Source organism: Cicer arietinum, chromosome 5 (assembly GCF_000331145.2).
Source record: "Cicer arietinum cultivar CDC Frontier isolate Library 1 chromosome 5, Cicar.CDCFrontier_v2.0, whole genome shotgun sequence".
NCBI classification, from domain to species: Eukaryota; Viridiplantae; Streptophyta; class Magnoliopsida; order Fabales; family Fabaceae; genus Cicer; species Cicer arietinum.
In genome coordinates this window covers 54,176,100-54,191,344 of record NC_021164.2, presented here as the reverse complement: position 1 = coordinate 54,191,344, position 15,245 = coordinate 54,176,100, and the positions used below count along the sequence as shown (strand labels likewise).

Below are 15,245 nucleotides of genomic sequence, written 5' to 3'. Positions count from 1 at the left end.
CACAAGCTTCCACACCAGCACCAGGTTTCAACACTATCCCTCTTGTACCAGTATCCCCAAGTGTCCCCCACACCCATTCTCCCCAAATCACCATCCATAGATATCATCCAAATCCTCAATAAAGCCAAAAAAAAATTATCACTTCTCATTCATCTTCTCAAAACAACTCAATTAGTCAACAAACTCAACTCACAACTACTTACATCATCATCATCAGAACATGGAGGATTAACCTTTTTTCGTACCAGAAAACATGGCATTTTCAAAGCTCAAACTAGGTATTACTTTTCTTCATAGACTAAAACAATTGTCGACCGTAGTGATTCATCAAACGATTGTGATGTTATTCGATAATTGGACTACAAAAAGAAAGAGATTGAATATGAACTTTTAAATTGCAATCGCACGACTATGATATGATAGAGTAGTCATTTTTTTTACATGTTAGGTTGGTGTTAAATGGGTATTTAATTCCATTTACTACCAACTTGCTAGCCCAATCCTGGTAGTTGAAAATTACAAGTATAAAATTTGAATTTCGTAGGCTATATTATTCATTCCAACATCAAGAAAAATTTTAAAGTTTATTTTTATATTTATATGTATATATATTTAAGTATGGATTCAAAACATTCATTTCATTATAAAGCTAAGATTTTATTCTCACATCTTTTGAACATTTTCATATCTCTTTGGTGTGATTTGAAAATGTCAAAGGATTTGAGGTTGAAGTGGAAACATGTTCTAGTGAAATCATCTTGTAGTTTATAATTCTTAATCGAAAATGTTCAACGGATCTGAATGACGTAGTTCATGTTCCTCCACCATTGCCCCTTCATTGATTTGGAATGTTTTTTATTGTAACCATTCTTGTCAAAAGAGAAGCAATGTGAAAAATCCAAGTCATGGGAGTTGGATTAATGTGATTATGTTGTATTTTTTGTTTTTATCAACTCTCATATGTTGTTTCTCCACGGTAGCAAAATATAACTTGTTATTATCAGTTGTATAATTACCCTTGTTCCTTCGTTCGAACAACATTATGTTGTTGTTTTCAATTGTATAATTTTTTTTTGTTAATTTAAAATAAATATAACGGTTCAATTGTATAATTTGTTGTTAATTCTATTGTGATTTTCAACTGTATAATTAGATTAGATTAGATCGAACGGTTGAATCGTATAATTTGTGTTTAAAATTCCATAGTACGACTAATTAGATTAGATCGAACGGTTGGTTGTTATAATTTGTATTTAAAACATCACAGTAAGACTAATTTTATTAGATCGAACGATTGGTTGTTATAATTTGTCTTTAAAACTTTAAATTACGACTAATTAGATTAGATCCAACGGTTGGTTGATATGATTTGTTTTTAAGATTTCATAGTACGACTAATTAGAATAGATCGAATGACTGATTGTTATAATTTGTCTTTAAAACTTCATAGTACGACTAATTTTATTAGATTGAACTTTGATTGTTATGATTTAAAATTTCAAATAACGAGGTTGTTATAATTTGTCTTTAAAACTTTAAATTACGACTAATTAGATTATATCGAACGGTTGGTTTGATATGATTTGTGTTTAAAATTTCATAGTACGACTAATTAGATTAGATCAAATGGTTAATTGTTATAACTTGTCTTTAAAGCTTCATAGTTCGACTAATTTTATTAGATCGAACGGTTGATTATAAGTATGGATTGTGGGACTTAAAAAAACATGTAAATATACATATTATTTATATTTGTTGGACAATTCAAAATTTAGCAATCACAACATTAAAATTTTAAATTGTAAGACAATTATACATATTATTTATATTTGTTGGACAATTTTTTTCACCTGAACCAACACTCTACGATTTAAAATTCAATCATCCATCATTTTCAATCAAATTTTATATTACTATAACAATATTTTACATTGTAAAGTACAAAAACTTCATACATACCATATTAATGTTGCATCCGTCATTGTCTTCACGAAATTCATCTTCAATGTTAACATATGAATCTAACGTAGTGGTTTGTGACTCCCTCCGAACATGATATGACTTCTGATTGTAACCAATTGTTCCACATAAACTACACTTCAGTGTTTTTCTTATTGTTTTTGTGATGCGATTATTTGATGATGAAGCACCAACCCCCCTTTTCTCCTAACTAGTGGTGGATTACATATTCTTCCTTCAACTTCTATTCCAAATATTGATGATGTAATATCCTCACCTCTACCCACAATTTCTAACACATGAGTATATTTATCTACCATTTCAATAGTGCTACGCAAAAAATATGGTTTACCACACTGAAATGCAGGTTTAACCATATGTTTACAACGCTCTACAAATGTAACATAAGTCGTTATAAATGTTGGATCACATTTATTGAGGTAAAAACATTGTTTATGTATGTTTTAATAACAACAAACATTATGAAATAAATGATTAAGTTTTATGAATGGTGATCTACTAATGGTTGCCCTTGAGTTTTATTTAACCAACATGAATTGGATAAGTGAACAAGCAAGAAGCCATTCACATTATCAAAGTGCATAAGAACCTACTCAATAATGAAAGAATCTAAAAAAAAATCATATATCAATCAGTCAAAAGAATGATTATTACATATTTAAGATAGCATTTTCATGAAGAAGATGGTTAAATACATTCATACAACAATCAATAATCACACCATGTTAATAAATCAAAGTAAATCATGTCTTAACTAAATTGAAAAAATGAAGATCATTCAAGTTTATCAAAAAAATAGCAGTTTGTAAAACAAAGATCATTCTGGTTTATTAAAAACAAAAATCTGAGAAAGCAAGATTGTTCTAATTATTAAACAAAACAAAACAAAAAAACAAATATCATTCTAGTTTTCACAGCATTCAGTCCAAGAACATTTTGGACAAAGATTTCATTAATCAAGATCGTTCTAGGCTGCGAAAATATATCAACCTTCATTACAAATAAATTGGTCTTCAAAGCGAAAGAACAAAATTATACAACAAGATTTCTTTGGACAGATTCGACCAACAAAAAGCATAGCAAAGTATCAAGAACAAATAGCAAGATCAATCTCCAGATTGATGGCTAAGATAAACATGTACAACCTGGATAGAAATGATAAAGTCACTGCATTATTGACACACGTACAAAACAAAAAAGCACATCTATATACACTACAAATCATTAATATTCATTACATAGGAATTTAATAATATACACAAGATCATTTTGGACAAATTCGTTCAAAAAGGATCAATAAAGGCAAATCAAAACATCAAGAACAAAGAACAAGATCAATCCTCATATTGATGATTAAAAAGCACAACAAGGACATAAATACCAATGTTGCATCTCTGCAAAAAGCAACACACGTACAGATCAGAAAAGTATGATACACAACAATTATCAAAATCTAACACTCACACAAAACAAAAAACGAAAAATGGTCTGGTTATTCTCTTTTAATTGGCATAATTAAAACAAATAATTTTCCATTGTGCAAACCACATATTAAATAGTATCAAGACTGCTCAAATCAATGGTGAAGCCCATAACTCGAGCTGAAGACTCAAAGGAGGAAAACAACCTCAAGATTGATCTCCAAATTGACGAGTTGTGAGCAAGGAAACAAGTGTAACACCCCGGCCATTACCGTTATCGGCGGTGCCACCTCACGACCTTCTCGCCCCCCTCTTTCCGCCCATTGGAAATCTGACGAGTTTTTGCCTTCCGTGGGATTCGAGCCCGGTACCTAGGGGATAATTACCGCCTCCACACAAATCCCACTACCAATTGAGCTAGTCAGATTTCCAATGGGCGGAAAGAGGGGGGCGAGAAGGTCGTGAGGTGGCACCGCCGGTAATGGTAATGGTCGGGGTGTTACAACAAGTACATTGTACTTACAATATTCTGCAGAAAGCTATGCATAATTATGATGAGAAATAGTACCAAATTGACATTTCACATCTCATTCACTCACTCATTCACGTTTTCCATCAGACCCATAAGCAAGAACGTTATTCGTTTGTTAAGAACGTTCTAGACAACAATATATATAAACACATGTGTAATTGCTTTAAAATAGATTTGACACTTGGAAAGCGTGTCCAACGATTATATTAATTTTAAATTAAATATTCAAAGTCTTTTATAATCTATAAATTGAAGATCAATTGGAAGGTGAAGGCAAGAGTTCAATTTACAAATCTACCAACAATTGTTCAAGTATTATCAAGTCAAAAACTCTTCAAGCAAACTTCAACTCTTTTCACTTATCTTTGGATCATCATTTATTGAGCTTGTCTTTATTTATCTCAAACAAGTGTTGAGAAGTTTGAAGATCCCAAACACTTTTATCATACACATCATTTGTAACTCAAGTCTATCGTTTATGTTATATTGAATGTGTTTGTAAAAATCCTTTCAAGGTTGAAAGGTGATTGTAAAAATCCTTTCAAGGTTGAAAGGTGATTGTAAAAATCCTTTCAAGGTTGAAAGGTGATTGTAAAAATCTTTTTTAGGTTGAAAGGTGAAGATTATAATTGATCAAGGTCTGATCAAGAGAAATGCATCTTTTTAGGGTATCCTACATGAGTAAAGGGGTTCAAATTGTGGTGCACTGCGAAATTGCAGTCTCGAGTATTGATCAACAAGGGTTTTTAGAGAGTCATAAACGTTCTACTCAAAGGTGGGACACAAACAAGCATCAACATGAATTGATTGATGGTGAGAAGATTCAATTGGAGGAGGCGTCTTCTCCAAGATTAATCATTCAAGAACAAGATGCATAATTTGAAACTGAAGATAAAGAAACTACTGAGGATACAACTCAACCGCATCAAAATGAATATCTCTTGGCCAGAGATAGAAGTAGGAGGACTATTACCAAACCTACAAGATATGGTGGCCTTTAAATTCACTACTACAGAGGAAATTGAAGGTGGTGAGCATAGGAGTTATGATGAAGTTGTGAATATAAATTAATATATAAATTGGATTGAAGTTATGAATGAAGAATTGAGCTCTTTGCATAAGAATGACACATGGATGTTGGTTGGCAAGCCTAAAGGGAAGAAGTTAGTCAACAACTGGTGGTTATTCAAACTGAATGAATGAATCCCAAGGGTTGAAAAGCCTAGATTTAAAGCAAGATTGATGGCAAAGGGATTCACACAGAAAGAGAGCATTGATTACAATGATGACTAAATACACTAATGTGACTGAAGCAAACAAAGAAGCAATTTGGATGAAAGGAATGGTAGCGAGCTTAAAGGCAGAATTGAGCAATTCCAAAAGTGTTTAGTGATAGTTAGAGTGAGATTCATTTGGCTAAGAATTTTATGTATTATGAGGGTACAAAGCATATAGATGCCAAGCTACATTTTATATGAGAAATTGTTGCTAAAAGAGATGTAATTCTATAAAAGATGAGAATTGAGGACAACTCACTTGATGTATTGACTAAGGAATTGTTTGGGTCTAAATTCAAACTTTTTTTGCAGATCTTATAGGTTATGTAACATAAAGTCAAGTCAAGGCATTGATAGAGTAAGTAACTATCAATCTAAACACTAACTAACTCTGATTAAAGACTTACTAATTATAACAAACTAACTAACTTGATTATTATTCTTAACACATATTTCAAAGATTGCATGCAAATCAAATTAGTTTATGACTTTTTTCACTTCTCAACGTAGCAAATAGCAAAATCTCTAGATCCTATGTCAAGTGCAAGAACAAAGAAGTTAAAGACCCAACAATTATTTGATATGTTGAATCACTGCATGTGCCCTTCTCTCCTTGTGTTTCCGTTCTTTCCTATGTGGTATTATTCCAAATCTGTTATGATATTGTACAACTTTTGTATATCAAATGACAACATCAATTTAGGTGGCTGTTGTCCTGTTAATATTCATATATCTGACATATTCTAATCAATCAAGTCATTCAACTTTTACTCATTTTCTTTCAAAAAAGAGGACAATTTAATACTTTCACCTCTAGTTTCTTTTGTTATTATGAGAATGCCAAAGAATCAAGAAAAACAGCAACCAAGATGACCCACACAAAGAATGTCATAGACACTAAGGAGCTCATAACATCAACAAGACTCACAAGAAGTTTGTTTCAAAAACTTCAGCACCATCATAAAAAAAGACGGATGACTGCTTAAATGTGATCTATGTCAAGCCTTCACAATACTTTCGTTTTGTATTTGAATAGTTATTAACCATTTTCCACTACATATTTAACATTTCCAATTTTCTTTCATTTTTTTTAAAGGGGGAAATGAAGAATGTATATGTGTGTACATCAATAATTAGATTTATTCCGTATATATTTTAGAGCAAGGACAATACCTAGAATTGTGTTGTTTCAGTGATTCTTTTCTAGACTTACATTTTGCTTACCATGTATTCCTTTTCCGTTTCTTTCTACTTTGGTTTTTTTCTATATTTTTTCTATTCCCACTTCATTTTTGGGCTTTGTAATTGAAACTCATGTTAAGAATTATGTTGCTTTGAGTTTGCAGTGGCTATTAGAAATAAATGAGTTAGTTTGAGTTGTCTTAATTAGTTTGTTGATTAAACATAGTTTATGAGTTATTAATTGGATGGCTAAGTTCAAATGTGCTCTATAAATAGAGTTATTGTATTCATTGTTTTATAATTTTTTAATCATTAATATAAAATATTTTAAATAATTTTCTTTTATATCAAAATCTCAAATTTACTTTTAATATCATTTTCATCTTCATCTATTCGATCGTGTAGTTTCTAATATAAGTTATTCAAAATTGGATACCGCATTGTTCAAATATCCTTTAAAAATGTACTTTTAAGGAAGGGAGGGGTACACTTACTATTTAAATTATACTCTCTTCAATCTTAATTATAAATAAATAAATATTTTTTGATGAATTATAAACAAAAATATATAGATTTACATAATTTTAATTAATTTTTATTAATTTTCTTGGGATATAGTGAAAAAATGATAGAGTAAAATAAATTGAGATCAACTTATATTTTAAACCATAAATATAAAATTTAAATCTTTAAAATTATAACATATAGACTTATAGATGACAATTCTAATTATTACACTCAATTTCACACAGAATATTTTAAGAGTTAACATAATAGTTTATTACAAACAACAAAATCACATAAACTACAAACAACAAAAACTTTAATCATTTTTTTTTTTGTTAAATTCTATTAATTTATTGTGTGGATCTATCAAATGTTGACATAATGATTAAAAAAAACTAATATAAATAATCAAAGTGTCTAGATAATTTATAAAATGATCAAAATTAAACAAAAAAACTTAACAAATCAAAATAAAATCTAAAAGTAACTTAAAGAACCAATAACATAATTTAGTTAAAATATCTAAATGATTATAAGAAAATTAAAATTATTGGAAAATTTGAGAGGTTGACATTTCATTCATAAATACTTAAAACAAAAAGTATAATGAGAAAAATAAAAATAAAAGAAAAGCATTTGAAACAAAATATAAATTCTTAAAAAATATAAACAAGAAAATAAAATTAAAATAAATAAATGATAAAATACTTAAGGGGATTCAATTAAAATTTGAAAGTATTTTTAAAGACATGCGATGGAGAAGTCTTAAGTTATTCAATCATTTTCGGATATTCAATTAGGATTATTTAAATAAATTGTAGAAATTTAGTGATATTAAATCAAGACTTTCTATAATATAACAGTCTTGTCCTAATCAAATCCTTTTTTAAGTTTAATTGATTGTTTTTTTAGAATGGAACATTGAATTTTGTTAGACTTTTTTAATAGCAATTTTTTTTTCCTAATACATGAACTTTGTATGGATTTTCATTTCTTACTTCTTTTAATTTTATATATATCATGAGAATTTATTCATCATCCCTCCTCACACATTAGATCATTAGATATGAGATGTCATGAGGTGAGAATGGTATTATCATCATATGAAAATGAGTATTATATATATTAAAACTACACACTCATAATTGTGTTATATTTATATTTATGTTTATATTATATTTCAAATAGTTTATTTTTTTCAAATAATTACATAAATTTTTTTATATTTTACTATTCTTTGAAATTTTATGACTTATTGAATTGATCTCAAAAAACATTATCAAAATTTATTATCATTTTCAAAACAAACACGTAAACACGCAAAATGTAATATCAATATCTAAAATCTGATATCATTACAATTTTTTAAAACTTTATTTTTTTTAGTTATTACCATTATTTTTGGATTTTTTACTTTTTTTTCTTTTAATGTTATTTATATAATTTATAATTTTATATGTTATAAATAAATAATTTTTTTTAAATAATTTTTTATATTATAAATAAATAAGTTTTTATGTTATTTATAATTTAAATAATTTTTTTTTATTTTTATGTTTTTTATTACCAGACTAATTTTAAAAATCAATACTACAATCCTATTAATTTTTCGTATAAACTAATGAATTTAATAAATATTAGATACTCCTATTTAAAATTCAAATACATAAATTAATTTATATAATATAAAATAAAATTATATATATATATATATATTTATATAATATTAAAGAGACATATATATATATATATTTATATAATATTTAATTGAGTTGACAATAATTTTGTAGTAAATCAATTTAATTTTAGATATAAAATTAGTTTTAATATACAAGTCAAATATGTAATGTTTTAAAGTTAATGCTATCTATTAGATGTTATATTCTAATTTTATTTTTTATTATTTAATTTATGTGTATCAATTGTCATGAATTTATATCTTTGTTTTGTATGAAATTAAATTTATCATTATTTCCTAATTATGTGCAATCTCATTCTAATTATTAAAATTTTGATTCACTATATTTTACTTCTTTCAAATATTAAAGTGAAAAAAAAAAAACACATTAATAAGAGAAATAAAATAAAAGAAAAAAATTAACATTGGTCTTGTTTTAATTTAAGTTTATTGATGGAACTTATAAATTTGTTATTTGATACATAATAAATATGTATTACATAAATATAATAAGTTCAAATTTACAATCACTTTTTATTGCTAACATATATAATATTTATTATTATGTGAGATACATGACTCTAAAAGTCATACTTAATACACAAAAATTGAAAGATAACAATTATCGATATACATGTCAAATTTAAATCATTATAAAAAAAAAACACTTTATTATATATCTACATAAATAATTATATTAAAATAATATATAATATAAACACAATAAAAAAATAATTTAAAAATTAATATAAATGTTATTTAGAAAATAATTAAAAAAGTATATATATATTTTTTTAAGTAGAAATTAAAAATTAAAAGTTTTTAAAATTAACAACAACAACAACAAAATAATTGTCATGTGTTAGAATTGAATGTAAAAGTATTCGAATTAAATTATAATTTTGCAATATCTTTGTTTTTTTAATATACAATCAATTCAAAAAAAATCTAACTACACAAATTTATGCTAATTAATCAATATTTTTATTTATTTATTTGTCTCATTCTATTTCTATTATAGTAATAATAATTTGTATTCTTACTTTAATTTAATTGTAGATTATGTTGAATAATACTTTAGCAAAAAGTTTACTATTTGATTTGATCTTAGTCAATCTAAATTACTATTGTTTGTGTTAAAAATTTACAATAAAATAGAAATTGAATATATTTTTATTAAAAAAAATATTTAATTCATGGAAAAAATATTATGATAAATTCGTATGATTATAATATGTACATATGTAAACATTAAATTTATCCATAAAGATTTTATAATTCATTATTTATATCTTAAATCAAACAATTAATTTATTTAATAGAAATATTTAAATAATATGATACATATAAAAAAAATTATTTTAAAAAATTTAAATTATTATTTAACAATGAGTTGAAACTAAATTCTAACTATCGTAAAATTTATTTAAAATAGAATAAGTATTAATATCTCGATAGCAAAATTATTTATGAAGAATTAAAAATCATTTTAAATTTGGGGTGGGAGTAAGTTTTTACTTTTTGTTTTTGAAAGTAAAATTTTAAAATAAAAGATGTTCTTTCTGTTTATACGCTCACTTGTATCATCTCTTACTATTCCATCTACCCTTTCACCCAAAACTCCAAAACCATCCTGACTCGGCCATCACCCAGACCACCGACCTTCAATCTTCCGGTGACTCCGCACCGTCCTTCCTTCTTTCTCAATCGTTGAGTTCTGGTTCGTTTCTATTCATCCTTACCAACTTTTTTCTCTTATTTATTCTTTTTTTTTTTATGTTGCTTCAATGGTTGTTTTGATTCTTATTTTTGAACATTTTAGTTTTGTTTTGCTTTTTTTTTGGAGGGCGTTGTTTCATTGAATTATTGTTATTCTATTATGTTGATTTTTTTCAAACATCGTACCTGTTTTGTGAAGGAGAAGAAGGGATTTTTTTCAAAAGTTGTGATTTGATTTTTTTCTCTTATTTGAGATTGATTTTCATGTAATTTTTGCACTGTAGCCTTGAAATTGTGACTTGCAAATGATTTTTTAAAGAATCTTGATTATAATGAATAAATTAGTAATGTTTTTGCCAGTAAAAATTGTAATGTTCACGGGGTTTCATTTTTATAGTTCGCCTAGGGTATCAAATATCTTAGGACTGTTTGGAAGAACTTATATAAACAGCGCATGATATGCCCATAAGTTTGTTTTCAGCTTATTTCAGTAAACTAGGATAGCTTATGAAAACAAATTATAGGTTATAAAAAAGCAGTTTGACTTCATTATATTTTTTGTTATAGAATAGTTTATACATTATATGATAAGTGTTTATGTTATAAGCGTTTAATTAAGTTGTTTATTTAAACAAAACCGAAGTGGTGGAATCGCTCTCTTAATCTATCAGCCTACAACCAAATGCAGCATAAAACCGGCTGCAAAGGCTTGAAGTCTACATAAACCTCTATATTAGTATACTACAGTATGAAGTCATGAAATGATAATTGAATTGTATGTAATATTCATTTTTTTGGTTGTATTTGCATTATTATTAATAAAATTAGGAAAGTAGGGTTACTTAAGTTTATGTATTGTAATAGCATCCAACTTAACCAGCTTATGCTTGGTTTGCAAAACTGAGGTTCCTTGATAACATGATGATAAATCTTGAAAAACATGTAATATACATTTTAATGATCGATGTTTTGTAGTAGTCCCTTCAGCTTTTGCTTTGATTGTTTGGTATGTCGAGCATTTTTTGTCAGGTGCCGTGATTTGATTCATCACTTGCACGTTGCAGTGGCTTTGTTTTTACCTATTCTCTTTTTGATACAGGAGCTTTTTGAATTTGGTGTGTCTACTTGCTTTCGTTCTCGTTATGTTTTTTTTTTTGTGTTCTTATGTTCTGGAGTTTTGCTTAAAAACTGAATATATTTGTTACTTGTGGTGGTTCCTGTATCCATTTGAAGAGGACTTATCTGAGTTGATTAGATTCTTGGTCAAGAGGATTTCGGAGTCATTGAAGAGTGGAAAGGTTGCTGATCGTAAAAACAGTAGTGCTGGAAACAAACTAAGATGAGATAACTTATTAAGCTCTTTTGAGAACTCAACTGAAAAGGAGATGAAGAGGTGGTTGATGATTATTCTAAAGTTGAAAGCAAGCTAAATGATCTCAAAATGGAGACACAAACACCTGGAACAGGAAATACCCGAGGCGACACCTCTGTTAGTCAGGCCAACAAAGGATCCGACTCAGTCAATGATGAATTGAATTGTGTATTAAATGAAAAGGAATTGGCCATAGGAGAGATTGATGCTGGAAGGGGTATATTCGGAAATGAAGAGAATCCTTCTCCTATTGGTGATGGGCATTTGACAGTCTTGCAACAAAAGGTATCTTTCATAAAAATTCTCATGATATTCTATTCTTAAGCTGATACCTAGTCAAAAAAAAAATGCTTATATGTTCAGCTGTCTCGTTACTATATTTAATATCTCCAAACATATGAAATTTGTAGAACAGAAAAAACTCATTGAATGTTTAAAAAAGTTCATGTGTGAATATTGAATGTGAAACTATATTAGATTTGAAACCAATAGATATCAAATTCAGGAGAAAGAACTCGTTGATGAAGTAACTCTAAGGACTTCAGAAGTGGAACATCTTGAACGAGAATTGGAAGTAATGAAGGCAGCAGCTGAAATGACATTTAATAACCAACAGTCTGTTGACTTCTACCTTGACCAGTTGACTGAACAAGTACATGCTAAAACAAATGACCTTTCGACTTTGGAGTCAGAGTGGTAGGTAAAAGTGTTTGTATGTCATTTACCACAAATTGCTGTATTTGATAGGTTTATGGATCAACATGTTTTTGATACAATATGCACACACAAAAATGGTACAAACTTATGTATCAACATAAGCACACCATAGAATTTATTCAATGTTCAGATTTTCCCTTTCCAGTAAAGAAGAAATTTTTATATACATGAACATACACAAATGCATGCACATACATTTGTAAGACGAAACTGATATTTCTTAACCACAGAATTGTTATATTTCCTTTGCTATAAGAGTATGTGAGCAGTGGAAAAATTATAATAGCTGGATTTCAATGTGTCGCAGGGATGCTGTAAGAAAACCCTTGGAAGAGAGAAAGAGAACTCTTGAGGAGTCTCTATATTTAAACAGTCCAGATGCACAGGCAATGCTCCACAAGTTGAGAGAAGTACAACAGGAAGAAGATTTCATTTCATCTGAAATTAGAAAGAGGTGCATGCCCAAGTATATAGTTCATTTTATGTTTCTTTTTAACTGAATGTGCATTTTTAGCCTCTTCTTACAAGCCCCTGCTAATTGCTAGAAATATTCATTAGTCACATGTTTTAAAGTTTCATTTGGGAATTGGTGATTCGTAATATACAACTTTTCCTTTTAGCATCCTTCTTGATTCCCACCAAGTATTGCCTAAATGAAGATTGCTACCTTCTATTTTCTTTTTCATGATTAATGGAGGTGGAAAGTTGTGGTTATGTATCCATTGCATCTTTGATTTGTAATAGAATCACAACTTCACCGGATTTACCTTATATAATAGACTGTGTGTATCAAAAATTTCAACTGATTTTATCCCTCACATAAAAAGTTTTACCCAGACAGTGCATTTGCCTTATTGACTTGCATATTCTCTCTCTCACTAGGGAGGAGGAACATTCAAAACTTCTTGCAGATCTGGAAAAGCAGCAGAAAGTAGCATCTAGGAAATCCTATACTCACCGTATTGAGGAGATCACAAAGAATAGTCGTAAACAAGATGCTGATATTGAGAGGATCTTAAAAGAAACTAGGGAGGTTCAATTAGAAAGTAATTCTATCCAGGAACGCTTGCATCGGACATATGCCGTTGCCGATGAAATTGTCTTTAGGTATGAAAGTTTTTCATGTATTTGTAACAGAGAGATGACGAGACAATTAGCACCTTGTGTCAGCAGCGATCTTGCCATGTTTTGTTCTTGTAATTTTTTATTTTTTATTTTATTCACCAAAAGTAAGTAATCTACAATTTGTTTTCACATTCTTACCTCTGCAGGGAAGCAAAGAAAGATCCAACAGGACTTCAGGTTTATAAACTCCTGGTAAACATCCATAAAGGTTTCGAACAAATATCCGAGAAAATTCTCGCAACTGATAGAATTAGAAGAGAAGTATCTGAATATGAAATGAAACTGGCAGCCACACCTTCTACTTCCCAAAGATTAGATGTGAGCGAGCTACAATCTGATCTTGATATCATTATTAGAGAAAATGAATATCTTGATCCACTGTTACAGGATAAGTGATTTTTTTTTTGACAATTCATTGGAAACAGATAAAGAATTTTGAAACACATTAAGAAATTTCATTTCTTTTTTCCAATTGGTTTGAGTGGTTTTGTTTCATGTTTGTTTTTGGATTTTGTCCATTGTGCTTTTCACTAGGCCTAAATTTATCTAGGAGGGAAAATCTATTATTCAGCTCAGAACCTGTAAAGGAGTATTGTGATGTCAGTTTACATAACATTAAACTTGCCAAAGAATGAGGAAAATATGAACAACCAGTTTTTAAAGCATATTTTGACTTCAGCTATGTTTGTTTCCGCGTTGGCTTTCCACTTCTACGTGGAAGCTACCTTTTGCAGCCTCACGTTCACCACACGACAGAAGCTTTCTAGCGGAAAGCAAACACTTGGTTCAACTAAAAGCACAGTTACGGATGAAAATATTGACTATTTTTGAACTATGTAATCAATGAGGATTACATCATACATGGGATAAAGTAACATAATGCACTGAGTTCACCATCAGTTTTATGTGGTTTATGGGTTGAAATTGACTACTTCCATGATACAAGGGTGCATTAACTTGATTTCAAACTAAGGCAAATAGCTGTTGTGCTTGGTAAAATACATGAATAGGACAAAAACTTTAGGAATCTCAAGCCTTATGGAATCTCATGTTCATTCACCCATGCATGGTTATTATTATTTTAACATACATGCGAAATCCATTTCGATACAAAACTGTTCTAGTATGTATTCATTTTGGACTTGTGATGAATTATATATTTACTAAGATCCACTCTTCTATCATTTTAGATCCACTCTTCTTTTATCATTTTATATAACTTCATTTTTGAATTATTTAGATGTTTGCGTATGATATATCAGTTTACAATTTGCTATATTGTTTTTATTGAAAAATATTATATTTTTATTAATAATGTATTTTATGGTTGCTAATAAGATTTAATTTATCATTTAGAAAATAAATTTTTGATTCACAACTTCAATCTCTATTTGATAAGAATGTTTTTAGGTAGTTTCTTTTTTCACTCTTCATGTCCTCCATAAAGAACCAATCTAAAAATGTATTTTGGAAGATTTTTAACATAAGGATGGGAAAAAATCATCATGTTTTCATGTATTGTCCACTAAAAAACAAAAATTAAACCAAACTCCTCTTGGGATCAAACCAAAAATGCCAGTGACCCATTTTTACTTTTTTGTAAGCACATCCTATATGACAACAGTATGCCAAGATGCAGTCAATACATATTTCCAAACTTTAAAATATTAAAATTCCATTTGACCCGTACATGGTGAGGTTGATTGTGGGAAGCAAGTAGGTTCTTAGAATTTCG

The 15,245-nt window shown here is 28.5% G+C and overlaps 1 protein-coding gene across 1 annotated transcript; it reads left to right on the top strand.

Annotated features, from left to right (window-relative positions):
• Positions 1-3,559: 3,559 nt before the first annotated feature.
• On the top strand, positions 3,560-14,175 carry LOC101501599 (uncharacterized). Its single transcript, XM_012715105.3, has 9 exons — positions 3,560-3,636; positions 10,131-10,297; positions 11,361-11,411; positions 11,530-11,636; positions 11,678-11,953; positions 12,174-12,364; positions 12,693-12,839; positions 13,268-13,492; positions 13,657-14,175. Exons 1-9 carry the CDS (start codon positions 3,560-3,562, stop codon positions 13,904-13,906), a joined length of 1,491 nt encoding a protein of 496 aa, XP_012570559.3. The 3' UTR covers positions 13,907-14,175.
• The last annotated feature ends 1,070 nt before the right edge of the window (positions 14,176-15,245 follow it).

Bases quoted from the DNA above. Each gene is read 5' to 3' on its own strand.
- LOC101501599 (XM_012715105.3), top strand. From the start codon at position 3,560: ATGGTGAAGCCCATAACTCGAGCTGAAGACTCAAAGGAGGAAAACAAC. The intron at 3,637-10,130 runs GTGAGCAAGGAA...TTAAAATAAAAG, and splicing joins GATCTCCAAATTGACGAGTT to ATGTTCTTTCTGTTTATACG. The intron at 11,412-11,529 runs GTGTGTCTACTT...ATCCATTTGAAG, and splicing joins ACAGGAGCTTTTTGAATTTG to AGGACTTATCTGAGTTGATT.